The 26,950-nt window shown below is 44.3% G+C and overlaps 1 protein-coding gene across 1 annotated transcript in view; it reads left to right on the top strand.

Annotated features, from left to right (window-relative positions):
• LOC137670614 (myosin-13) overlaps positions 1–22,128 on the top strand; it is a 34,401-nt gene extending 12,273 nt beyond the window's left edge. Inside the window, exons 17-40 of the mRNA XM_068413543.1 lie at positions 634–751; positions 2,217–2,340; positions 3,196–3,332; positions 4,624–4,879; positions 6,758–7,000; positions 8,688–8,864; positions 9,525–9,670; positions 9,757–9,847; positions 10,626–11,015; positions 11,108–11,234; positions 11,652–11,770; positions 12,488–12,684; positions 13,199–13,382; positions 14,265–14,430; positions 15,248–15,372; positions 16,685–16,993; positions 17,080–17,283; positions 17,368–17,493; positions 18,663–18,833; positions 20,422–20,526; positions 20,602–20,697; positions 21,151–21,285; positions 21,482–21,486; positions 22,005–22,128. Coding sequence (XP_068269644.1) covers positions 634–751; positions 2,217–2,340; positions 3,196–3,332; positions 4,624–4,879; positions 6,758–7,000; positions 8,688–8,864; positions 9,525–9,670; positions 9,757–9,847; positions 10,626–11,015; positions 11,108–11,234; positions 11,652–11,770; positions 12,488–12,684; positions 13,199–13,382; positions 14,265–14,430; positions 15,248–15,372; positions 16,685–16,993; positions 17,080–17,283; positions 17,368–17,493; positions 18,663–18,833; positions 20,422–20,526; positions 20,602–20,697; positions 21,151–21,285; positions 21,482–21,486; positions 22,005–22,128 — 3,875 coding nt within the window. The remainder of the gene's footprint in view (positions 1–633; positions 752–2,216; positions 2,341–3,195; positions 3,333–4,623; positions 4,880–6,757; positions 7,001–8,687; positions 8,865–9,524; positions 9,671–9,756; positions 9,848–10,625; positions 11,016–11,107; positions 11,235–11,651; positions 11,771–12,487; positions 12,685–13,198; positions 13,383–14,264; positions 14,431–15,247; positions 15,373–16,684; positions 16,994–17,079; positions 17,284–17,367; positions 17,494–18,662; positions 18,834–20,421; positions 20,527–20,601; positions 20,698–21,150; positions 21,286–21,481; positions 21,487–22,004) is intronic.
• Positions 22,129–26,950: the final 4,822 nt, after the last annotated feature.

The raw sequence follows: 26,950 nt of genomic DNA, 5'->3' as shown, positions 1-26,950 counted from the left end.
GTACTTTGTAATACTTAGGAATGAGACTCAGTAATACAGTTGATTATCATATCCAATAGATATTTTAGGAGGAGAAAGATAATTCTTCCAATTTTAACCAACTGTCCTCTACAGGCAGATCAAGAGCTTTAAGCAACCTGCTTATCCACTCCTGTGTTGGAATCTACCTAGCTATCAAATCTAATCATGTTTAAGTATAGTCAATACTTGCATGGCAGATCCAAGGTAAAATCTTACATAACATCAAGAGCTGATTGTCTAGATGGTACTACACTCTACATTATGCCATCTCTACCTACATCCAATGAGGATTCTGATGCTGTTGAATATTTTTCAACTGATCTCCTAAAGCACTCTCCTACCATTTTTGAGTAATATGTGGCCTTATGCCTTGTGGCCATTGGTGATTCACAGGCACTGCCAGCCCTAGCATTCTTGGTAAAGCTCAGCTCACTGAAGCAGCTGTCTGCAACTTCTACACATCGAAGGCATGTTCTGTCTTCACTTCCTGCCTCTTTAATCAAGAACTGGTTGAATTTTATCAAAAAAACAGGGAGGTCATTCTGAAATACTAATACATATGGAGATTCTTTGGAAGAAAAGGAGAGTCATGATGAATGTATTTTGTTTAAGGTGAAATGGACCATTACTTGGTGATGCATCAGCTGCGGTGCAATGGGGTTCTAGAAGGCATCCGAATTTGCAGGAAGGGGTTTCCAAGCAGAATCCTTTATGCAGACTTTAAGCAACGGTAGGTCTTCAGTTATTACTGTCTGTTAAGGTAAGGCCTCAGTAAACCCACAATTCAGGTGACAAGTCTGGTGACATCATGGAGACACACCCTCTGAACCATTAGATTAGATTAGTGGCATTTGAGGGAACTAAGTCATTAACACTGTCTTAGGTCACTCCAGTCTTTTTCCTCTTTGATCAGACCAGAGATTTCTTAATTCATCAGAACCAGTATAATTTCTAAACTGTAGTCAATGCCCGATGATTCAAAGAGATGCAAAATGCTTGTAGTGTAATGAATTAAGTGGCATTATACACTGTTTTTTTAAGTCTCCCAGAGTATAGATAGAAAAACAATACATGTCAGCGCAGCCTTGGTACAGTGCACTGACTAAGCATTCCAAAATCCAAGGCTTGGCAGGTGCTCTGTCACTGGCCTGCAACCTGTGCCTTGTTTTCCTCGTCTTTAAAATGAAGACAATTAAACTGGTTCATGTGAGTTCAGTATAAAGTGCTGAATCAGAACTTGCTGCTGTTACAATTAAATGTAACAACAGAAGCATCTTCCATGCTGAACTGGTGTGAAAAGGACCCAAAACCTCTCTGAAAATGCCCTGCAACCCAATGTTCAGTAAGGCATTAGCTGGTCTCAATTGTCAAATCATAATTTATTGTGACAGGTGAAGGAATCTATCCATAATGGCCATGGTCCAGAACCAAAAAGTGCTTTATAGTTCAAAGGAAATGTGCTGAAGTTCAGGAGGAACTACAATGGAAGGAAGCCTAAAATAGAGAATAAATTCACTACACTATTGTCACTATCTTCATTTTACATGCTCTCTTTCAAGGTAGACTTGAGAATAAGAAGTGCTCCAGCTTACAGTCACACATCTTCATTGATGTTTCTGAAGAAACCCCTTCAGAAGGATTAGGTGGTCCTGTCCATGACACAGGATTACCTTTATTATTAAGTGACCTTGCAAAATGCTGGCTGCTGTTAGCATTTACAGCATAATACCATGCCATTTTTAGTCCAAATTCAAGGATTTGGTGGTACAACTTGTAGAGACTGTAAGCTGTGCAAGATCTGTATTCCCTTTGGAATATAGCCGATTTTTGTTAGTAGTTTTAATTAAACTACAACTTTAATTTCAGCAGCATTCCTCTGAGCAATGAAACAAGATGAGAATGTGTTGACATGTTCTCACTATGTTCTTCATAATTCCTGGACCTGCAGACACTCTTAAGTACGCACATTAATTTTGTATGTAACAATATACTGTGTTGTTACACAGCCAACAAATTCCTCTGAAGAGTAGACGTGTCCCCTTGTCATCAAGTTCTGTTCAGCCAAGACTGTCTAGATTTCAGGCGGCATATTCAGCTGCTTTCAGATAGCTCAGCTTCTGTATATTTTATGGTATACAATGGATCCTATTTTCCTCACCGTTTGAAACCAGTTCTTGCAACCTGTCTTACCACAGGTACAAGATTCTTAATGTCTCAGCCATTCCAGAAGGCCAATTCATTGACAGCAAAAAGGCTTCAGAAAAGCTTCTTTCCTCCATTGATGTTGACCACAACCAATACAGATTTGGCCACACCAAGGTAAAATCCTTGTGGAAGAGTGGGTATAATTAATGGCAAAAAATATTGTTCATTAAAAGTATTTCTTGCACATGAAATCAGCCTTCACGATGATTAGAAATAAAGTACACCACTAGCAAGGAGTACAGAAAACTTTTCTGGTTCTGGGGGTATGTGTTAGGGGTGCACTGTCAGCCTTGGGAAAACCACACTACCAGAATGATCCAGCATGACTCCAAGTAGAACTAGTACTGTCCCTGTCTCCTGCCAGTTGAACTCATTTATATTAGTGTATGTTGGGCAGGCTCAGACAAGTTTGGACAGTCAGACTTTTCAGGGGATTTAGGCACACACACAAGTCTATCTTCCATATCCAAAGCAGTGTTAGGCAGGGCACTGATTCTCTGATCAGCACAACCAAGGCAGTACCATCTCTGGACAAAAACCCAATCGCCTACACTACTGAACGGACATCACCATGTATGCTTCTCAAGCCATCTCTAAGTCAGTTTACAGAGCAAATCTCGAGCCTGACATAGAAGGGTAGGGTACAGCGAAGAGACAGAGTAGGATCTAGTTCTAAGTTGAAAGTTAACTCTTTGTTTTAATAACTACTGATGAGCTAGATCTTCCACAACCTACTCTGGAGCAGGCATCAAGTAACACGGCAATAACATGATTAGATCATACATAGAGTGACATGTCATGAATCACAGGAACACTGAGGATATGCATACTGACGCAAAATTTCTCTGTCTGTTAAACCTTTACTCTGCAGGCATTTTTCCAAAACTACATTGTACTACCCTGCATCAGCTGCCAATGGTTGTGTATCTGCCTAAGCCTCAAACTATTTGACCCTCTTTTATGTTCTAGGTGTTCTTCAAGGCAGGTCTCCTGGGACTTCTAGAAGAGATGAGAGATGAGAAGCTTGTGAGCCTCATCACTCATACACAAGCTATGTGCAGAGCATACCTCATGAGAATGGAATTCAAAAAGATGAATGAAAGAAGGTAATATAAGAAAATACTAACAATCATACTGTGTCAGACCAAAAGTCCAGCGATGCAGTATACTGTCTCAGACAAAAAAAACTGTCCTCAGGAAAGACCCTTAGAAAGACTAGGGGAAACAGAGCAAGCACAAGCTAATAGTTTCCTTGTTATAGCCTCCCAAATTCTGGTAACTGCTATTTAGCAATTGGGCCATGCAGCTGGACCATGATGTTTAGTATTTAACAGTGAACCTTTTCTCCAGGAATGCACTTACCATTTTCAGTCTTTAAAGAGCCCTGTGATGAAGATAGCCAACTGAATGAGTGCTAAGGTTTGTCTGTTTTGAACATCTTGTCTGATAATTTCATTGGATCACATTGGTTTTGTAAGGATTGGCGTATAATTACTCTCTGCTGCCCTTCTCTTTAATTTTCTTTTATGGCTCCATCATCTAAGATGAAAAATTCTAGCTTATACAGAGCAGGTACTCCATACTTTTGACATCCTCTTCCTATTTCAGCTCTCTCCCCTTGAGATGGGATGAATCATGCAAAATTTAGAGTGTAGGAGCAGCAGCACTGGGCGAGCCAAGCAAACTTTTTCAAATGTTGTTGACAAGTGAAAACTTTAGGGGGAGCAAGGATAGCATAAATGTATGAGATGATCTGCCATCCAGCTGCTTTTATTTGTAATACTCTGCAGTATATATTTAGCTCACGGGCTTCCTGAGCCAGGGATAGTTTCTAAGAATTCAGTAACTCTCACTGGATTTCTCTACAAGGAACTGTCTAACCTTCCCTTGAACTATGGGCATCAACAATATCCTTTTGCATCCAACACCATAAAAATATTTCATTTTTATTTTCAGTTTCTGTCTTAATTTCTCATATGGTATTTTCTATTTTGAGTGACCCAAAAAGCATCAAGCTGCTGTTTCCACAGTTGACAGTAGTAACTCCCAGATTTGTAATCTCAGCAGCAGTACAAGGATGTCTGTTTTCACTCTGGTATTCACCTGAGCACTTGCACTTTCTTTGAGACTGAGGAAAGAAATGCCAGATAAGTTTGTCTGTTTTGGAGTATGCCACCCTCTTATATCCAGTCATAGTTATTGTTCATGCTACTGAACCAGCCATACTGCAGTCAATGGCCTAGAAATGACTCTTTAATAAAAGCAAGGGAGGTAAGGAAAAAAGTCTCATGCAGAAGTTCCTTGAGGAAAATGCTGATGTCGTATGGCAAATAATCAGAGTCGGTTTTCAAACCAAGTCTCATCAGCCTCATAAACTGTGTTTTCATGTATTTTCAGAGAATCCATTTATATCATCCAATACAATGTTAGAGCATTCATGAACGTCAAGCACTGGCCCTGGATGAAGCTGTACTTCAAGATGAAGCCCTTGCTGAAGAGTGCAGAGTCGGAGAAGGAGATGGCCAACATGAAGGAGGAGTTTGAGAAAACTAAGGAAGAGCTTGCAAAGTCTGAAGCAAAAAGGAAAGACCTGGAGGAGAAAATGGTGACGCTGTTGCAAGAGAAAAATGACTTGCAGCTTCAGGTTCAATCTGTGAGTAATCTCCATTTTCAGATTCACCCCACTTCCTCTTATGCTGCTGCTCTTTCACTTCTCTTTTCCATTGTCCTTCATAAACAGACTTGTAGCAGGGCCAGATTCTCCCCTGCTTGTATCTGATCTTGTCATTTATTTACACCCAAGCAAAGTGAGTACAAAGCACATATAAAACATTACCACCAGTATGAATACAGGAAATTCTGACTGAGCTCACATGTAAACCCACTTCACTATTAAGCAATCACCAGTGGAAGAATCAGATGTTCCACAGTATACACAGTGTGCTCCTAACAATGGTATCTGATTCTGGATGAAATAGAGGCTGTTTCCACATCTGCTGACAGTTACAATATGGAGCCAGGGCAGGGATGCTTTTCTGTCAGAGACAGGACTGAGACTGTGGAACAAAGACTGATGATCTTCTCTGGAGTACTGCTGAGCAAAGACTGAAATTGCACAAGACAGCAATATTGTCAGGTATTAAAAGGTGATAAGATATTACGTGGCCAAGGGCAGTCTGGTGCAAGTGGACCTGTCACTTGTTTCCATGTGCTTTCAAACCAGTTGGGTTTGGACAAGAGGACTGTATTGTTTCAAGCACCAAGGCTGTAACTGTGCACGCTGAAGGTCAGATTCATTACCTGAATCCTTCTGCAGAATTTCAACTTAACCTCACCCAGTTTTCTGAGTTTCTTTGTACCCTTCTGGGTACTTAATGCTCTGTTCTCTAGAACCCACCTAGTTTACAAGCATTCAGGACTTTACTTTAACTGCTTCATGGATGGTAAGCCAAAAAAAAACCCAAGAAGCCCAGGTTTAACTAGGTTAACTAAATTCCAGGTTAAGATGCCTTTCAAAGTACTCAGATTTCAGACTTTAGAACATAAAAGAACTCCTAAGGTATGATCATTGCCCTCAACTGTGTTGTATGACTCTTTCAATTCCCAGTTTCTCACTGTTTCAGTACTGGAAGAGTCCTTCCTGTCTTCTCACAAAGTCCCATTTTCCTGAGGGAATTTCTATCAACCGTACTTGAAAGATTCTTCAAGCACCATCTTCTCCAAGTTTGTCCTAAAAGATGCACACTCACTAGCCATGATTTTCAGTGTGTTACAGGTTTCAGTCAGAATCTGAGAGAGAAACATATCATCTTCTGTTACTGCAGTGAAGGCTTTCAGCCATAACTCTACTAGGAGGAAACAGATACCTTTTCCGGCATTCTGCCTAGAATACATCATAGTAGCATTAATTTAGATAAAATTTTATCTGTTAATCATGTGTCTCAAAATGTTAGTTATAGTAAAACTTGCAGGCTAAAATTTAGGCCGAGCGTGACCCTGTCTTGGCTGAGAGAGAGGCTAGAGAATGATGGGAGCAAGGTTAGCCTCATGTGAATGATGTGGGAAAAGAACACAGTCTGACCTGTGTCATTAGATTTGGAGGAGCTTATTGAAGATAGAATTATCCAACGCTCTATGAAAGATGACTTTGAAATGCTGTATGTTCTTCAAATCCACATCTAAGCTTATGCTTCCATGAAATCCAGTTTGCTACCCACCTATTTATGTCTCTGATTTCTTGCAGGCTTCTTGTTATGACTAAACCCTGTGAGTCTATTGCATGGTACTGTAGTTAAACCATCTGACCAGCTGGAGGGAAGTGTCTCCACCATGGGATTATGGCCCACTTTCCTAAGCCATGACTGAGCAGGACAATTTCCTCATGATCGAATTGTGTGCATTACTGTGATTTGCACAGGAAATTCTGCCCTGAATTGTGCAATCGGTTTCCTGGAGATGGCGCTTGAACAACATATGTTGCTTTTTGTAATTTTTATGATAAATATAACATGCCTTTAATATGTTTTGACAGGAGAGTGAAAATCTAGCTGATGCTGAAGAGAGATGTGAAGGACTCATCAAAAGTAAAATCCAGCTGGAAGCTAGAATTAAAGAACTAAGCGAAAGAGTGGAGGATGAAGAGGAGACGAATGCTGAACTGACAGCAAAGAAGAGGAAACTTGAAGATGAGTGCTCTGAGCTGAAGAAAGATATTGATGATTTTGAACTGACTCTGGCCAAAGTGGAAAAGGAGAAACATGCAACAGAGAATAAGGTGACAGAGGAATCAGGCGATTATTCTTCCCCAGACAATTTTCCAGACAGTTTTCATTTTTGTGGAAAGTTGAAGTAATTCCTAAGTGCTCTGAATGGGAGTGATATGTGCTCAAGGCACAGGAGAGAGGTATTGCCACTTAATCACAGAATCACAGAATGTCAGGGATTGGAAGGGACCTCAAAAGACCTGTGACAGAAAATTTTTTGTTAAAATTATAACTTCCTCTTAGGAAAAATATTTTTTCTGTGACAGTTCAAAAAGTGTTAAGAGGTTGTTATGGTGCTTGACAGAGAATTTCCCTATTTGGCTATTTGCAGTCATAAGGAACCAGTATATTTGTGTCTCCTGTGGATAATGGAGGACTAGTATGCTTGTGAGTAGCTCAGCACAGAATGGCTATGCTGTCCTTTCTCACATGCATTGAGGACAACAGATTTTGCAGATGTCAAATGTTTTCTTATAATTTTCTTATATTTAAGAAGCCCAGGTCTCAGCTAGGATGGACATCCTTTCCTTCCATTGACTTGATGATATGATGAGAGTTCTTCCTGACTTCTAGGGTTCAGACTGTCAATGTAGCAAAGAGAGTCCATATCAGGTGGTGATTAACTGATTTATCTCCCAGTAAAAGCACAAGTCTCTTCACATACACCTCAACAACCAACGTGAAGAGATAGAATTGAGATATATATGTTAGAATTCAAAAGCCCACATCTGTGGTGACAGTGTTCAGTCCTGCTTTGGAAACAATACTAGCAGAGGTGTAATTACAGCCCTGAGGTTCCCTTCACTGCCATCACTGAGAACAATACTGGATCCTAAGTTTGCAATTACAGATATGTTGGACATTTCTATATTAATGCTTACAGGAAATCTATCTGGTGCTGGATATTAGGATTAGAGAGTGTCTTATCAGATATCAGGGCCATATAGCTAAAGCACTTAGCAGAGCAGACTTTCCCTATCCCTACTGTCAGGTTTTCCCGTCTGAATGAGACAAATGGGACGCAAGGGTCAGGCAGGCTAATGCACAGCGCCTGATGTGTTTGAGATAAAGTTGCTGGTGTGCAATGCTTCATTGAAGTACAAGGAATAAGTTTCAAGATAAAGCTAGCTGAGCTGGTATGTCCAGCAGACCAGTTAGAAGCTCCTGCCCTAAATTCGTGACCACCTGTTCGAAGGGCATAAGGTTCTTTGTCATGTTATTGTGTTTCTTTCATTTTTATGGAAAAATTAACCTATCTTTGGCTATGCTTGACACTTGATAATATCTTTTTAAAGAACCTCACTTGCTGAGAATTTATAGCTGTCTGCCTAGCAAATATATCACATACAGGAAAAACATTTTTTGAGCAAGAACAACTCAGAGGCCTTTTGTAGATCCCAGCAGGAAAAGCTTGCAGAGGCAAGTGAAAATCTAGCACATGTTCCACTATAGAATTCAGCAGCATAGGGCTGGTAGACAAAAACAACTAAAGCAAGAATTCCTACTGTTGCAGGACCAGAGAGGTGTGACTGCCAGGCATGACACTTGTTGCTACCCTCGTCATGAACGATATAGACCTTCTGTGGAGAGCATTTTGACTGCATCCATGCAAGATTTTGCAAGGGTGCACTCACTGTGCTCTCAATCTGTCATTTCTCAAGGCACCCCCTCATAGTATGTATGCTGGCTGTCTTACAGGTTAAGAATCTTACTGAAGAAATGGCAGCTCTGGATGAAAATATTTCTAAACTCGCTAAGGAGAAAAAGACCCTCCAGGAAGCCCACCAGCAGACACTGGATGACTTGCAAGTTGAGGAAGACAAAGTCAGCACGCTCACCAAAACCAAGACCAAACTGGAGCAGCAAGTAGATGATGTAAGGAAAAGTTTTGGTGTTATGTAGATGGATGCTCTGATGGGTTAAAAAGGACTAGAAATCTGTAGTTGGGAGTATAAGCAACACCTAAAGCAGACAAGCCAGCTCTGATAATTTCAGCTAATAAATCATTGCCAGTTGACAGGGTATTGTGGAATCTTTCATCTTTCCCTGCCCATTTAAACTACATTCACCACAGGGTATTTCAGCATTGTAGACTTGTGTGCCCCGCTTTAACCAATTAGCTGGAACAGTATATCTGTGGCAGTTTGAAGTTTGCTGCAGAGTTCATTTGTGGTCTCTTACTGTGCAGTGTGGATATACTCCAGGAAGTTATGAACATGGGGAATTTGTCAATATTTAACATTCTATATGCTCGGAACTGCAGCCATTGGAAAATTTTAATTCCTGTATTTTTAAAAAACTTGCATTTCAACTGTGCACAGCCAAGTTGTGGACAGCATAATATCTGAAACCAAATCATAATGGCAGCTCTGATCTTGCAGGGAGAGTGCAGCACAGGTGGAGATGAAAAGTATATATAGGATCTGATTGTTTTCTTCATTCACCAATTTCTAACTCTAGTTAGATTCTTAAATCAAGAATAGTTACTTTCAAAGTACAATTTATGTGTTTCAAAGTATGTTTTATGTGTTTTAGCTTGAAGGATCTCTGGAACAAGAGAAGAAACTGCGAATGGACCTTGAGAGAGCTAAAAGAAAACTAGAGGGAGATCTGAAAATGTCTCAGGAATCCATCATGGATCTGGAAAATTATAAGCAACAGATGGATGACAAGCTAAAAAAGTATTTCACTGACTTTTTATGCTCTGAATTCCAAAAATCATATTTTATCTTAACAGTGTTGAATTTGCATTCTTGTTCTTTAACAGAAAGGATTTTGAAATTAGCCAGTTGCAAAGTAAAATTGAAGATGAGCAGGCTCAAAGTTCTCAGCTGCAAAAGAAAATCAAGGAGGTTCAGGTAAAGTCTAAGAGTTATTGATATTTTTAGTAGCCAAGCATAAGTTCCTTAGAATTAATTGATATTTATTCTTAGACTGCTCTACAAAAATACTTTCCTACAGATGAATAAAACAATTAACATGGACTCTGGGTGCTGTTCCCATCTCAGAGCACTTCTACAGAACCTCTGGCCTCTAATCATGCATAACGATGTAAGAAATTTCTTAAGTGAAGCTTGTAGCAGGCTTTGAAAATGATCAGATACTGAGTTATAACAGTAGTGAAGCCACTGAGAATTACTCTTCTAAGAAAACAATAGAATGTGACATGATCTGTCATGATCAGGACAGAGGTCACCTCCTAAATGCAGAACCAGCAAGACAGTTCTCTTCAGTGCTGTTATCCCGTGGTTTCTCATCTCCAGGTTTCTTCCATCTTGTTTGCTGTTCGAGAGAGGACACTGCTTTGTTTTGGCCTGACCTTTGGGAAATTTCTAAGAAACTTTACATTTTCCAGTGACACATCCCCTATTTCCCCAGAAAAGTGTAATACTAGATCCTTAATGACATAATAAATCCATTCTGAGCTCTAATATGAAATGAAATATCAGAATTTACATTCACTCTTGTTCCAAAACAGAATATTGCATGTCCTAGGACACAATTCAGTGAAATTTCTAGTGGTGCTTCACTTTCTGTGCTGATACAAAGGAACGTGAATGTTTGCTCTTTATTCCTTAATGATAATTTCAGATCTGTCTATTCAGAAGTCCTCATTTAACCAATTAACTTTCACAGGCTCGAATAGAAGAATTGCAGGAAGAAATTGAGGCTGAACGTGCAATCCGTGCAAAGGCTGAAAAGCAGCGAGTTGAACTCTCCAGGGAGCTACAGGAGATCAGCGAGCACCTGGAAGAAGCAGGAGGGGCTACCGCAGCTCAGATTGAGATGAACAAGAAGCGTGAGGAAGAATTTCAGAAGATGCGTCGCGACCTCGAAGAGGCCACGCTGCAGCACGAAGCCACAGCTGCCTCCCTGCGGAAGAAGCACGCGGACAGCACAGCTGAGCTTGGGGAGCAGATCGACAACCTGCAACGAGTGAAGCAGAAGCTGGAGAAGGAGAAGAGTGAGCTGAAGATGGAGATTGACGACTTGGCCAGTAACATGGAGTCTGTCTCCAAAGCTAAGGTTGCTGTACAGGAAGAAATATTTCTCATCACTACCATTGTTCTTCTGAACAATTACATGAGCTGAAGGATATGCTTTCTGTCTTTTAACAGAGCAATCTGGAAAAGATGTGCCGAGCTCTTGAAGACCAGTTCAGTGAAGTCAGAACCAAAGATGATGAACATATGCGACTAATTAACGATTTGAATACACAGAAAACACGTCTACAGACTGAGAATGGTGTGTCCCTAGATCAAATGTAATTGCCCTGTGCCAAGTACTTAAATATGCTGTCTGACTTCCTGTGTATTTTGTAATATATTCATCACTGGATGATCTGAACAAAACTCAGACTGTAGAATTTCCTCCTGGTGACAGTCATGGCAACTTCACCCAAGGAAACATAAAACCAAACCAAAAGAAGCACTGTCAATCAAAATGAATGTATGGGTTTGTGGTCAGTTCATCTCCTTCCCTTTGATACCGGCACAACATTTATCTTTGATAGCTTTCTCCTACTGGTGGGAATGAAATTGCTACTCTCCCTTCCTTTTACCACATTATATCTTGTAGTCTCTTTCCATATGGCTAGCTCTTCTCATTTGTATGTTTTGTGTCTTATACCTCTGTCTAAAAAAATAAACATTTCCTTGTTAGGTGAACTTACTCGGCAACTGGAGGAGAAGGAGTCCTTGATTTCTCAGTTGACTCGAAGCAAATATGCCTTCACTCAGCAGACTGAAGAGCTGAAGAGGCAACTAGAGGAAGAAAATAAGGTGACTTGTTTTAATCTGGAACAACAAATTGTAAAATAAATCAATGACCTAAAACAACAAATGAGATTTCTCCTCAGAGAAAGGTGGAGATATCAGAACAGTGAAACTTTTGAACTTTGCCTTGGAGCATAACACACAGAAGAAACATTAGAAATTAAATAAGGAAGGCAGTTTAGACCCTTCTTATCATGCTTTCTGAAGTTCAAAATCATGAGATAAGTGAATGGAAATAGCTCTGTGTGCATACCTTACTGCTATGGGAAATCCCCGAGGCAAAGAATACAGCAGCAGCCAAAAAAAAAAAAAAAAAGAGAGCACGAGTGTAGGCATACCCAGGGTTAGATATGACAACACAGTTCAAAGTTTCTTGCACCTTCAGATAAACATGAAATTCTACCTGAAAAACTTACGGGGAAACTTCTTGAGAGACAATTACCACCTTGACTGTTGCTGGATTTCTTGTGTCTTTGCCTGAAGCACTTGGTGCAGATGTGTTTGAGAGGCAGCATCCCAGACAAGATGGACAAGTGCCTGATCTTGTTTAACAACGTCAATTCTGAATCACGAAGTCCCTAACGTTATTCACTTTGCTCCTTCTATTATTCTAGCAACTGTTGCACATGGGCAGTGAGATGTGGAGTTTTAATCAAAATACAGTAAAAAATCCAGTCATGAATTGTTAATGTTTTGACAATTTGTATAATTTTAACTACCTAGGCCAAGAACGCATTGGCACACGCCTTGCAGTCTGCTCGCCACGACTGTGACTTGCTCCGGGAACAATACGAGGAGGAACAGGAAGCCAAAGGGGAGCTGCAACGTGCCCTGTCCAAGGCCAACAGTGAAGTGGCCCAGTGGAGAACCAAATACGAGACGGATGCTATTCAGCGCACAGAGGAGCTGGAGGAGGCCAAGTACGTGGACTGATAATCTGGAGCAAGTAGAAGGATATCTAAGTATAAATGTGAGAAGGAACTGGACGAAACCAGAATACGCTTGTAGTGGGAGTATGCAGAGCAGTCTGATTTGTAATATGTTAAGAGTAAAAAGGGGAGTGTGTAGAGGTTTAAATGAGAAGGAGTAGAGGCTTGGGAGTGTCTGCAGAAAGGAGAATTGCAGTGCATTAACTATGGAGTTAGTCATAGTAGTTGAGAAATCACATTCTTCACACTGTCAATATTGAAAGAGTGTTTCTGGTTCCTCTCCACGTTGGTATAGTCTACCCCTTGGGTAAGTATTTCCCCAGCCTATACACCACTCCAGCATGCTGTGTCATCCCAAGCTCCTACTGATGCTCTCTGTTAACACCATCACAGCTTTCTACGTTGCTCTCTCTGCCCGTCTGTCCCATGCCAAACTCCTTTCCTGTCCATTTTCTGAGTACGTCAGAATGTTCCTTCTCTCAGTGCTGATTGTCTCACCCTGCAGAAAGAAGCTTGCTCAGCGCCTGCAGGAGTCAGAGGAGCAGATTGAGGCTCTCAACTCAAAGTGTGCTTCACTGGAGAAGACGAAGCAGAGGTTGCAGGGGGAAGTGGATGACCTCATGATTGACGTGGAGAGGTCAAATGCAGCCTGTGCAGCATTTGATAAAAAGCAGAAGAATTTTGACAAGGTTCATTCAAAGAGCCTGCCAGATCTGAATGTCATTAGACATTTGATAGGCCAGGCCAAATTCTGAAATTATGAAAGTTCTGCACTCACAGTAAGATAAATTACATTTTATCCAATGCAAAGCTAAGGTAAGGAACACATAACGGGACATACAGTAATGTCACAGTGCGAAGTAACTCCAGATGACCACAGCAAACAATAAAGTAGCTTTCTGATAGTTATAAAAACCATTAAGTCTTCACACGGGAGATTGGGAGGACACATATCTAGTTTTTGATCAAGCAGACTGACTTTTGCCTGCTGCTAGTCTGCCAGCCTTGTATTCAGGTTAGGCAGAGCCTCAGACTCCATTAGGCAGTTCCAGCCTTCACTGCCTTTAATAGCATTTAAAAGAATGAACACTGTTTGCCCAAGTGATGTTGCACAGCCCTGTACCTTGGCCCAGCCTTGTGTGAGCAAATTGGGTGAATGTGCTAAAAAAGATGTCCTACAGTGCTGTGGTATCAAACTTGGGAGACAAGCGGTAGAACATGATCTTTCTTGGTGGGCTAAGTGCAAGACCCCTGGCTCCTAGAATAATAAAAAGGCTCACACAGCCTCTTTCAGACTAACCACATTGTGTCCAGGCTGGTGTCAAACCAAACTCCTGCCTGAGAGCTTGGTGTATGCACTAGTGCTGGCTGAAGAGGATAATTTAAGTAGCTTCCACCAAAACAATCAGAGTATGTATCACAGTGAATTGATTGTCACAGGCAGAGAACAGTCCAAAGTAAAAGATTGTAGGACAGGTCATGACTCTTGGGTTCTTGTCCTGTAAACATGCAGAGACAGGAGTGGTGCAGAATGGATCATTCTTATGCTCTGATAGCTCCTGTCACTCCAGGTCCTGGCTGAATGGAAGCAGAAATACCAGGAGAGTCAGGCTGAGTTGGAAGCTGCCCAGAAGGAGTCTCGCTCTCTTAGCACCGAGATCTTCCGGATGAAGAATGCCTATGAAGAAATGCTTGACCAGGCTGAGACTGTCAGACGGGAGAACAAGAACCTCCAGCGTAAGTTCAGATCTCTATCAGCTCCACCATGATCTACCATGAGCTCCATCAGGATCCACCATGAGTCCTAAAATGCTTCCAGGTTTCTGGGCTACCAGAGCTCTGCCTTTTCCCAGGGTTTTGTTCTTTATGATTTTCCCACGAAGCTCAGTTTAGGTGACTTTTTTTCCTCTTCAGCTGATCACAAAGTCACCTGTAAGCACATGCCTACAGCTCATTACAGCATTATACTTCCTCATGGTATTCCCCTTCTTTCACACCATGATAATCCCATTATGATAGGGACTGAGTTAACTGAATGGACAGAAATGATGATGAAACCAGATACTCATTTTTTTCAGATTACTTCAGTCACGGCCATTAGAAAAAAATCTGGAGGGCTGTTGTCTATCTCCTGATTATTGGAGGACCATGCAGCTGTGGCATAATGGATTGGCATTTAATAAGCAAACTAACTGTATAAACGAAACACAAGTCAGTGCCTTTTTGTGAGCTGAATGATCCCTGGGGAGTATCTAAAGAGAGCAATCAAACAGGACCGTCTCTGGAGATGTAATTTCACTATCCAGAGGAAGTTGACATTATTCTCTGAGCTCACTCCAGTTGATCCCTCTCATTTTCACATTGCACACTGAACTGGAAATATGAGGTAATCAGAAATAAAGATTGCAGATGAGACAAGACCTAATATTTCTCTTCAGTGCTGCATCACATTACATCATTATCTCTTCCATCATTCCCATTGCCAAACAGTAATTGCAGGGGTCATTGACAACATCATCTAAGATGAGTTGAGTGTGTGTTTTCTGTGTTGCAGAGGAAATATCTGATCTTACTGAACAGATTGCTGAATCTGGAAAAGCTAATCGTGGACTGGAGAAAGCAAAGAAGCAAACTGAGCAAGAAAAGTGTGACCTTCAAGCAGCATTAGAAGAAGCAGAGGCAAGTGTCGTCAATAAGGGGGCTTTTTAGAAAGACTATGAAAGGAGAAAATTTGGAGATTATATATGCCTGTTTATCCTGATACTGTCACAAAGGTGCAGTATGAAAGCACAAGCAAACCAAATAGCATAGGGACTGCTCCTCTCCCATACCAGTATGGCATTCCTTGCTGTGTTATCATGCACAAAAAAAAACAGTCCCAGACTAAAACTGAGCTCATTTTGCACGACCTGAAAGGATCTCTGGAGGTCTTTAGTCCAACCTCCTGCTCAAAGCAGGGCTAACTTCAAAGTTACATTAGGTTCTCAAAGCCTTGTCTAATTGTTCCTTCTAATTTCCAAGGATGGAGATTTCATAGTATTGCTGGACAACTTTTTCCAGTGCAGCATCATTCTCATGGGAAAACATTTTTATCCTTATATGCAGTCAGGATTTGCCTTGTATCAACTTTTGACTGTTGCCTTTTGTCTTTTTGCTGTCCACCATCAAGAAGAGCCTCACCTTATTTTCTCTGTAACTCCCCTTAGGTAGAAAAATAAGTAAAAAACAACTGACATCATATCTCTAATCTGTAGATCTCACTAGATGGACAGGTAGTAGGAGCAAGAGTTATAGTGGCCATGCAAATCCATTTGCTCTAATTTATGCATCTAAATGTCATCAGTCTAATCCTGAATTAGTCACCAGACTCATTCTAGACTCAAAAAGGAAAAACAGGCATCTCTGGAGCATCTATTCTTAAAAGGGATGCCAAGGCTACAATAACTGTTTCATTCTCCGGACATGCTTATTTCTACCTGCTGGTTGTAAAGATCCAGCCTCAGGCTTCTTACTCCTAGACATCTGAAGCTAGATGATACGAGGTATCAGAGGGAAAAGGCTGTATGGAAGGGGAACATGCCCACATAGTCACTGGGGTGGGACTAAGTGCAGAGCCCCTAAGCAGAATTCAACATAGAGATGCAAGAGAAGGCAAGCTGCTTCTGAGCATGAGGCTTGGCTGTCCTATTTTATGTTTCCACATGTTTTGTTATCTCTGCAGTGTCAACATAGCCCTCAGTGCCCAGACCTTGTGGTATTGGAGGCATTTTCCTAAGCAGTCTTACTCCTAAATTAGTGATTAATACCCAGCTGAGGTATAACGACTCTTGTGTATGTGAATAGCAGTCAGCTTTTGCAATGCTAGGCCTTTTCTGAAGGTCCACAGCAAGGCAAATATATCTGCATTACTGGCTGCAAAGTGTCAAAATTCTGCATGGGCATTTCCCAGTAATGGACATTACAGGGACAAATATTATTTCAACCCTGCCAGGGCTCTTTAGAACATGAAGAGGGAAAAATCTTTCGTGTTCAGCTGGAGCTGAACCAGGTGAAGTCAGATGTTGATAGAAGGAATGCAGAGAAAGATGAGGAAATTCAACAGCTGAAGAGGAATCACCAGAGGGTATTAGAGTCTATGCAGACCACGCTGGATGCCGAGATCAGAAGCAGAAATGATGCTTTGAGGCTGAAAAAGAAGATGGAGGGAGATCTGAATGACATGGAAATACAGCTAAGCCGTGCCAACTGTCAGGTAGCAGAGACACAGAAGCACCTCAAAGCCGTGCAAGGGCGACTCAAGGTAGGGAACACAAAGGCCACTGTCCTACAGGTCTTTGCCACTCACTCTGCTTGCCTCTGAGACTCATAGTGCATTCACCTTCAAAGGATTCACAGCTCCATTTGGATGATGCTTTGAGAGAGAATCACGACCTGAAGGAGCAGCTTGCTATGGTAGAGCGTAGGAACAATCTGATGACAACAGAAATGGAGGAGATGCGAGCTGCTATGGAGCAGACAGAGCGAGCCCAGAAAGCTTCTGAGCAGGAGCTGACGGATGCCACTGAGCGAGTGCAGCTTCTCCACTCGCAGGTATTTTGTATCTCCTTTACAATAGGCATGTGGGAGTGGCATGAAATGGGGTGGGAATGACCTGTCTTCGGACTGTCCCAACAGAACACAAGCCTTCTCAACACCAAGAAGAGACTGGAAGTGGACATTACTCATTTACAGAATGAAGTTGAAGACAGCATTCAGGAAGCCAGAAATGCAGAGGAGAAAGCAAAGAAAGCGATCACAGATGTGAGTCCTCTTGCTTGTCTCTCTTCCATTTTATAATACTGCAGTCACTTTTACACTTTAGAAAAGCAGCAATCAGGTGGAGGAGAACCAATTCTTCAACATAGGAACAGAAAATATCGGTGACACACAATCCCTTCAACATGGGCCTCACACAGCCTCTGCTCTACTGCTTGCCACAGACCCCTTCAGTCTAGGTCTTCCACTCATGCTCTACTAGCCATCTGTGGTGAAGAGGCATCCTGTCTCCCCTTCCCCATACCCACATTCACTTTTGTTTCCAGGATAAATGTAATAGACAGGATAGAACAGATGGTGGCAAAACTGTAGTAGGAAAAGAGTAGTCTGAACCAAGTCCTGTTTAGACACAGCACAGAAAAGCAGAAATTAAGACTAAAATCATACATACTTCTATACAAATGCTAGACACGTAAGAAATAAAAAGAGAGAATAGAAATGTTTCATTGAAACAAGTCTATAGTTCCACAGCATCAGAAGAAACAAATCTTAGGACTGTCTAGGAAAGGTGTATGAAAATGAAACAGAAAATGGTCACGCTAGTGCATCAAGTCATGGTGCACCTGGGCCTGATGTGCTGTGCCTCGTTCTGGGTGCCTGCCAGCGGCAGTGCTGCAGGGTCCCCTCTGCCCTCTCTGCCCTGTCACATTGGTGACAGCTATCCATCCCGGGTTCTGAAGATCTCAGCAGGCACGAGCTTTACATTGTAGTTGGAGATACTCGGGGTCATTTCATTGGCAAAAACTGCTTAGGAGTCTGACTCTTCGGCAAATTTAGGCACCAAATGGCCAGATACACAAAATCATTTGGGAGCCCAGAAATGCAGAGTGCTAGCTGGTGATATTCAAGATGCTCCTAAATTCCACTGACTCTTAAAAAAATGACACTTTGGTACTGTGTCATTTGCATGCCTTAATTATTTTTTTTCTTGTCATCAACCCTCCTTGTTCTCCAAGGCAGAGTAGTTTTAGAAATACAGATACTGAGCAATGGTGATCCTCTTTATATGACAGATCCCTAGCACAGCCATGGGCACTGACTGAGAATGCAGAGCGCCATACACCAATGTGAAGCTGGGCATTGCTGCTAGGGAGAGTGCAGAACGGCCAGGGACAGGGAGGCATATTCGTAACATAACTGTGCACTACAACCAGGCAGCCATGATGGCAGAAGAGCTGAAGAAGGAGCAGGACACCAGCGCCCACCTGGAGAGGATGAAGAGGAATCTGGAACAGACGGTGAAGGACCTGCAGCTCCGTCTGGATGAAGCTGAGCAGCTGGCACTGAAGGGAGGAAAGAAGCAACTCCAGAAACTAGAGGCGAGGGTATGGTGAAGACTAGGGTCGGCTACGGTCAAGTTCCTGAGTGGGCCCTTGGTTGCTAGAACCTCTTGGGAAGGTTACAACAGGGACAACCCCAGGTATCTCCAGCAGGTTTGATGAGACCTACATTGAGTAGTTGAACGTTGCACTGTAGGCGAGGAACTTGAGAATGACCTCACAAAAACTGAGTGGACAAAAATGGTGGCCGATTAACATCAGAGTAGACATATATGGTAACTTATCTAGGGAAAAATAATTTAAAACACACTTACTTGGGGATGAATTTAGAACTGCCAATTACAGCTCAGCCAGGAGATCTCAGTCTCATCCATGTCAGGACTCAGAAACTGTTTGTTCAATGTGCAGTAGAAGCAAACACCCAAAAGAAAAAAATTTGAGCTTCATTAGAAAAGGCACTGAGAACAAGACAGAGAGCATCACTTGCCACTATATTAAATGCACCACGTGCAGTTCCAGTCTCTGCAACTCAAGAAGGACTTGACAGTTAGAGAAGCGCCCAGGGAACGACAGCTCAGTGGGTGGAGCCTTATGAGGAGAGACAAACAAGGCTAGGACTCTTCGTTTGGAGAGGAGAGAGCCGAGAGTGATGTGATCAGACTGTGCAGAATCATGACTGCAGTGACCAAGATGTATTCTGAATGGTAATTCATTAAAATGCACAATATGAGAAGTCAGGACACATGATGCAGATCAGGACATCTCCACCTGGAGATCAGTTTAAAAGAAATAAAAGGAAATACTTTACAGAGTGGGCAGTGAAATTCTCAAACCTGCTGCCACAGGAGGCTGTAGAGGCAGCTGGTAGAAGGTTCAAAAAGGGATTAGAAATCAGCAAGTTTACGGACATACGTACGGGAACAGGTGCAGATAAGCCATCTTACACCTCTAATCTAATTGCTGGACAAGTGTGAGGGCAGTAGGTAGCAGCCAGGTTTCCATGCTGTCCCTAAATAGTATATGCTGCGCCACTCCCAGAGGCAGAGCATTGGGCTAGATGGACCATTTGCCTGACCCACTTACTGCACTCCTCAGCTGTTGCTGTTCCAAAATGCAACTGACTGGCAATTAGGTGCTCTGGGCTTTGAAAGGAAATATCCACACAGAAATAAAAACATTGGTGTCCAGATTTGACTTATATACACTGCAGAAGAGGCATGGAGCTATGGGAGGTTGCTAAGGGCTATTCATGAGCATGAGCTGGACTCGAAGATCACAAATGAAACAGGTTTTCCCCATTAACCTGGTGAACATTGACAGAACCCTCTATTCCCTGTTTCAATTTCCTCTTCTCTGACAGATACAAGCCTAATTTTGGTTATAAATGCCCCAGGTATGCACAGCTAAGTTCCTTCTATAAATAACTATGGATTCACACACTATGTCACTACTAATATAGCATGGTGAGCAGTTTTTAGCTAGCCTAGCCCCAAGAAGCAGCTGCAGGAAGCTGCTCTGCACTGCCACTTTCTCTGCAGCCTTAGTCCACAGAACCCTGGTTCCCAGGATCCTACAGAAGGATCAAGAGCCATTCTTGGCAGCTTGCTGTCTTCACCATGATACTCTGTTTCAGATTAACGAGTTAGAAAATGAGCTCCGTGCTGAGCAGAAACGAGGAACAGAGTCACTGAAAGGTGCTCACAAGTATGAACGAAGGCTGAAGGAGCTCACTTACCAGGTATTTCAAATCTTCTGCCATCTTACATCACCTTGGTCCATCTTCCGAGGCTGACTTGATTTTCACTTCCCACAGTCTGAAGAGGATAAGAAAAATATTCTCCGGCTCCAGGACCTGGTGGACAAGCTGCAGTTAAAAGTGAAAGCATACAAGAAACAGGCTGAGGAAGCTGTGAGTGCAGGACTCTCTTTAAATCTTTGTGGGCTCTGGGTGGAGATTTCCAAAAGGTCTGGGCTCGCAAGTTCATTAAAATAATTTAATACTCAGTTTGATAGGGCAGCTATGGCCACTGCCTTTGAATATTCCTTATCTCATAAAGACTTATGGCTCACAACAGAGCAGGCACAGCTGTAATTATCCTGGAGCTGTTGCACTTTAGGAGCCACACCAGCCAATTTTCCCAGCTGGAACAGAGCAGGACTGATTGCTCTGCCCCAGCTGAGTGCTTGTGCTGCTGACAGTACTAGATAGAAATGCACAGAGTGCTGGCAATGCGGGGCGGTAGCTGTGAGGCTAACTGTAGTAGGTGATGTTACCGTGGCGCAGCTGTAGGGCGTTCAGGTAATGGTAACAGGGCAATGTCAGTTTGTGTCCATGTCACTGACGGCTCTGTGTGACTTTCAGGAAGAACAGGCAAACGTTAATCTCTCACGATGTCGCAAGACCCAGCACGAGCTGGAAGAGGCTGAGGAGCGAGCTGATATTGCTGAATGTCAGGTTAACAAGTTGCGAGCCAAAAGTCGTGATATTGGAGGACAGGTGAGTTGGAGGGCTGCAGAGAAGGACCCTTCCTATGCAGCAAGTGCCACAAAGGTCTCTGCCCAAACACCTGGCAGCCACAGATGTATTCCTCCCACTCTTGCACTGGAGTGTCCTCATAAAGGAAGGCCAGAAATTGGCACTTATTCAAAATCAGTGGGTTTTGAAAGCCCTTTTGGTGCCTCCCACGAGACAGACCAGGTATGACTGACTCCAAGAATCTTTCAGCAGAACTGGGAGGTATTGGTTCCTTGCCACTAATATGGCAGAACATTTGCACTAGCCACAGACCTGAAGCAACCCCACAAATAATTCAATTGCTCCGGTAACCTCTACATTATCTTCCTTTTTTAATGTTTAGAAACCAGAGGAGTGACATCCCTGACCAGAGCTGTGGCTGGCTCCATTACCATATAGACTTCTGTGCATCCAGCAGAGATATTCACTACTTGCTTCAAGTAACCAGGTGTGCATGTAACTGATCTTTGACCTGGTCATATTTAGCCAGCCCTAAGTAGAAGCTGTGAGAAATAAAAATAAACCTGGGTGACATTCTGGTGAGAGTAAGGACTATCAATTCGTTACGAGATTGATCTGCTCCATCCTGTGGTGGTGGGGTGGGTCTGCTCCATGCTGGTGGGGGGGTGGATCTGCTCCGTGCTGTGTGTGTGGGGTGGGTCTGCTCCATGCTGGGGGGCGGTGTCTGCTGCTCCCCGCAGGCCCCGGCGCGGCCTCGCCCGCCGCCCCCCGGCCCCCCCTTCCCGCGGTGCCGCCAAGGCGGGGGCGGGCTCCGGCGGGCTGCGCTCGGGGCGGGGCCGCCGCCAGGCCGCGCAGCCGTATTAGAGCGAGGCGTGCCTACGCCTGGCCGCGGCAGCAGGGGGCGCCCCTACGCCGCGCGGTGCGGTCTTGGCGGGGCGGGGCGGGGCGGGGCGGGGCGGGGCCCGTGGCGCGGGGGGTGCGCGGGGGCGGAGCGGGGCGGGGTCGGCCCGAGCGCGCGCCCGGGGCTTGGGGCCCCCAGCCCGCCGCAGCAGCCGCCTCCGGAGGCGGGGCCGGGAGCGGGGCCAGGCCCGAGCCCTCCGCCCGTCCCGGGAGCCCGCTGGGCGGCCCCGCTCTGGCGCTCTCCGCCAGCTCCAGGCTTCCCCCTCCAAGGCGCGGGGTCCGGGCTCTCGCCCCCACGTACCGCTCCCGGCCCCCGTGTTTCGGAGCCCTCCCTGGCGAGCAACGGCCTCGCTCGCAGAGGGAGGGGGTGCTCTGGGCGCGTTGCCCAGCGCAGGTCTCTGCTGAGGTGCTCAGTGAGGAAAGAGACCGTTTCTGAACAGCGAAAATGTTCTGGAGCACGTTAATGGCTTCAGACTTTTCATTTAAAATGTCCGGGTGTTCGCTGTCTGCAGGAGCTGGGCTTTGCCGAGTGGTCGTGTTCAGCCGGGTGGTCGTGTCCAAGTGGCAGCCAGCAGCTCTGGCCGTTTTCCTCGGTGTTATTTTTGTCTTCAGGCACCAGTGCCATCACCGCTCTGGTCACTGCTGTCAAGCTTCCTGCCTCCTCCTGCTTGCAGTCAGTGCTCTGGCCTGCTGTTCACGTCCCCTTGATGCTCCTTCCTTCCATGTCATTCCTTTCTCCGCCTGTGTATTCATCTGCATCAACTGTCATACTTGGTGTTCCGTTTGGGTTTCTGTCCTCCTTCTCCTGTGTTTTATACCCTGTCATCACTGCTGGCTGTAACCCATGTGCCTCCTGACTGGTCATCCCCCGTTCGCATTCAGGGTCCTTGGTGCCACTCACAGCCCTCTGATGTTTTGCCCCCTAATGCCCCGTCAGATGGTGATCTGCTATCGCTGCCTGTCAAGCTGACGAAAATCAACTCACTGTTTCTTTTCCCCTGCTCCGTGGCTATCTGCCATCGTTGGCTCTAACTTGAGTGTTCTTCAGCATAGCATTTTCTGTTGTCAGTGATGGCTATGGACAGCCTGGTCACAAACACATCAGTCTATGACTTGAACTATCATCATGTTCAACCCTCTCCCAAGCTGGCAGGTCCTGCCCACACTCTCACATGACATAACACAGTTTTCATTGCACAGCTGTGAACATTAGGACCACGTCTGCCCAAGCCAACAAATCATCCCGGAGCGGGGCCAGAGCCGAGCCCTCCGCCCTGTGATAAGCACAATGCTAGCAAACAAATCAGTAGCTTAGCAGAGTTCATCCTTCTGTTGAGTACAAACCTGTTCTCAATACTCGTGTTTGTACATAAAGGAAGAAAAATTGAAAGAATGAGAAACAGCTCCTGCATGGGAGCAAGAGTGGGTTTTAAGGCTATTTTGTCTTTAACATGATGATGGCTGCAAACATATTTATAAAGCTCAAAAAAGTGCCTTTGTCTGAAAATTTCTTTGCACTCCCAGAAGCTTCTGGATGTGCTTTGTAGTTGTCATGAGATCTGTACAGCCCTCTGAGTCCTTTGCTTGTGCCAGTATGCCAGGGGAGGTAATGGAATGACTAGGCACATGTGCATTACCCATGACCCAGCACTGGCTTATTCTTGGCATGCTGGCCAGCAGTAGGAAGGATCATTTTGTGTGATCGCCTGTCTCTCCGCAGGAGTATTTCAGTAAAGCAGCCTGTTAGGTGTTTAGGCCATACATTAGCATCACTGGCTTCCTTTTTTGACCAGAGAACATATCACCTTGTTCACTCGAAACAGCTCTGGGAGAGAGGCAGAAGAGACAGGGTGAAGGTTTAAAAACTCAGTCCAAATCTATACTACTTGCCACCTCTGTGCAGGGGCAGAATGCACTGTCCAAGATGATGGTTTGAACAATGCTCAGGCCAAAGGTTTGAATTGCTCTGAACCTGATGAAAAAAAAAAACAGGCCATGCCTTCAACTTAGCTGTAAATGTGAAAATTACAGCAAACATCCATGTCATCTGCTCTTCAAAAATTACTCACTGTTCAGCTAAGTATCTCCACACAGAGAGAGACTGAGAAGACAGGAATGAGGAACTGAACCTCCAGAGACTGGCAAGAACTTGAACACAGGTCTATGCTGAGCAGTTCCAGTGAGCAACTCTAGACTATGCCCTGCTCGGAGGTTTTTGTATTGCTGTATCTCTCTGCTTAGTTCTTGCCACTAAATTTATAAGCTATGCAGATGCATATCAGCCTTCTGGAGAGAAGAAGATGGTTTCTGGAAAACCGGAGAGGGACTGAGAATCCCCCCCCAAAATAAAGCTCAGAAAGCTGGAAGGAAATTGAAATAGGATAACTGCCTGGTTTTCAAAACAAATTTGATTTCATAGAATCATAGAATCATTTTGGTCAGAAAGGACCTTTAAGATCATCAAGTCCAACCGTTAACCTGGCAGTGCGAAGTCCACCACTAAACCATGTCCCTCAGCACCACATCTACTTGTCTTTTAAATCCCTCCAGGGATGGGGATTCCACCACTGCCCTGGGCAGCCTGTTCCAATGTTTGATAACCCTTTCAGTGAAGAAATTGTTCCTGATCTCCAATCTAAACCTCCCCTGCACAACTTGAGGCCATTTCCTCTCATCCTATCATTTGTTACCTGGGAGAAGAGACCAACACTCACCTCGCTACAATCTCCTTTCAGGTAGTTGTAGAGAGCAAAAAGGTCTCCCCCCAGCCTCCTTTTCTCCAGACTAAACACCCCCAGGTCCCTCAGCTGCTCTTCATCACACTTGTGCTCCAGACCCTTCACCAGCTTCGTTGCCCTTCTCTGGACTCACTCCAGCACCTCAGTGTCTTGCTTGTAGTGAGGGGCCCCAAACTGAACACAGGATTCGAGGTGCAGCCTCACCAGTGCTGAGTACAGGGGGAAGATCCCTGCCCTAGTCCTGCTGGCCAGACTAGTGCTGATACAAGCCAGGATGCTGTTGGCCTTCTTGGCCACCTGGGCACACTGCTGGCTCATATTCAGCTGGCCATCAACCAACACCCCCACGTCCTTTTCCACCAGGCAGCTCTCTATCCTCTCCCTTCCCTAAGCCTGTAGCGTTGCATGGGGTTGTTGTGCCCCAAGTGCAGGACCCGGCACTGAGCCTTGTTGAACCTCATACAGTGGCCTCGGCCCATTGATCCAACCTGTCCAGATCCCTCCGCAGAGCCTTCCTACCCTCCAGCACATCAACACTCCCGCCCAACTTGTGTCATCTGCAAACTTACTGAGGGTGCACTCCATCCCCTCGTCCAGTTCATTGATAAAGATATTAAAGAGAACTGGCCCCAATACTGAGCCCTGGGGAACACCACTTGTGACTGGCCGCCAACTGGATTTAACTCCATTCACCACAGCTCTTTGGGCGTGGCCATCCAGCCAGTTTTTTACCCAGTGAAGAGTACGCCCATCCAAGCCATGACCAGTCAGTTTTGCCAGGAGAATGCTGTGGGAAACGGTGTCAAAGGCTTTACTCCCTTTCTCCCTTAATTCCCCTTTGTCTTTGTGTAGCAACTTCCTCTCTGCCAACCTGAAAAATCAATAACGGATAATAATCTGAGGGCCTTACCATGGTAGGAAGCTTTCTCTTCACATCTTTAACCTGGGCCCCAGGGAGGCAGCAGGCTTCCCGAAGAATTAGGTCTGGTCTGTATATTGGGCCTTCAGTTCCCTTCAGAAGGGAGTCTCTCATGACAATGACCCGTTTTTTTTCTTTATGGCCTCTGTTTTAATGCAGGGCTTAGGTCGACTTAACCTTGTTGACACCTCTGAGCTAGCCAAACCATCACCCTCCTTACTGTTTTGGTCCCCTTGCAGAGCCTCATAACTATTATGCAGGAGCACCTGGGATGGTGGAGCAGTCACGGAGGAGACGTGCCTGCTGTGCCTGTTGCGCCGGGAAGGAATATGCTGCCATTGCCCCTTATCCCTTAAGTCACTATGTTCAGCCAGGCGGACAGAGGACAGGGAATCCCCCCTTATCTGCCTGTTGGGCCTGTCCCAGGGAAGGTGGGGTGCGATTCCCGTAGTCTCTCTTGCACTCCCTGATACTCCTCATCGTGCTCACCTCCTCCTGGAGCTCCATCACTAAGCGGAGGGGTTCCCCTACCTGGGCACACCTCCCACAGGTGTGCTCGCTGCTGCTGTCCGGTGCTGGTGTGAGACTAGGCAGATCCTGCAGCCAGACACCTGGGTATCTTGCTCTTTAAGAACAAGAAATGTACTATTTTTCATTTAGTTGAACCAGGGGTAGCATGAGATATACTTAGGAAATAAAAAAGGACAGACTCTTTATTTTAGAACAGTAACAAATAAGCTTATTAAGAGAGCTGGAGCTGTGTCATACCTCAATGTATACTAGGAATAACTCTTACTAGTCTGCCTATCTGTGAAGTCAGAAGGAGAATTAAAATACTGATTTAAAAACACACCATGCACACACAAACCTCATCCCTTCTAGGCATGGTGCCTGCTCCTCCTTTGAAGTCCTGGGGGAACGGGTGGAAGTGGGATTCATTCCAGTGGCCTACGAGATTCTCTTTCAAGCCTGCAGGGCCTTTTGCTAGGGAGAAGGTAAATTGTGCTGAGAGTTACAGCCCCTTTGCTTATGTCTGTGACCAACATCAGACCTTGTAGAGCTCTAAAAACATTTTGCAGAAAACTGAGATTTCTCAGGTATGAAACTGGGCTCCCATGTACCACTATTG

Source organism: Nyctibius grandis, chromosome 15, assembly GCF_013368605.1.
Source record: "Nyctibius grandis isolate bNycGra1 chromosome 15, bNycGra1.pri, whole genome shotgun sequence".
NCBI classification, from domain to species: domain Eukaryota; kingdom Metazoa; phylum Chordata; class Aves; order Nyctibiiformes; family Nyctibiidae; genus Nyctibius; species Nyctibius grandis.
The sequence above is the reverse complement of the archived record's forward strand: the minus strand, read 5'-3'. Positions and strand labels throughout refer to the sequence as shown.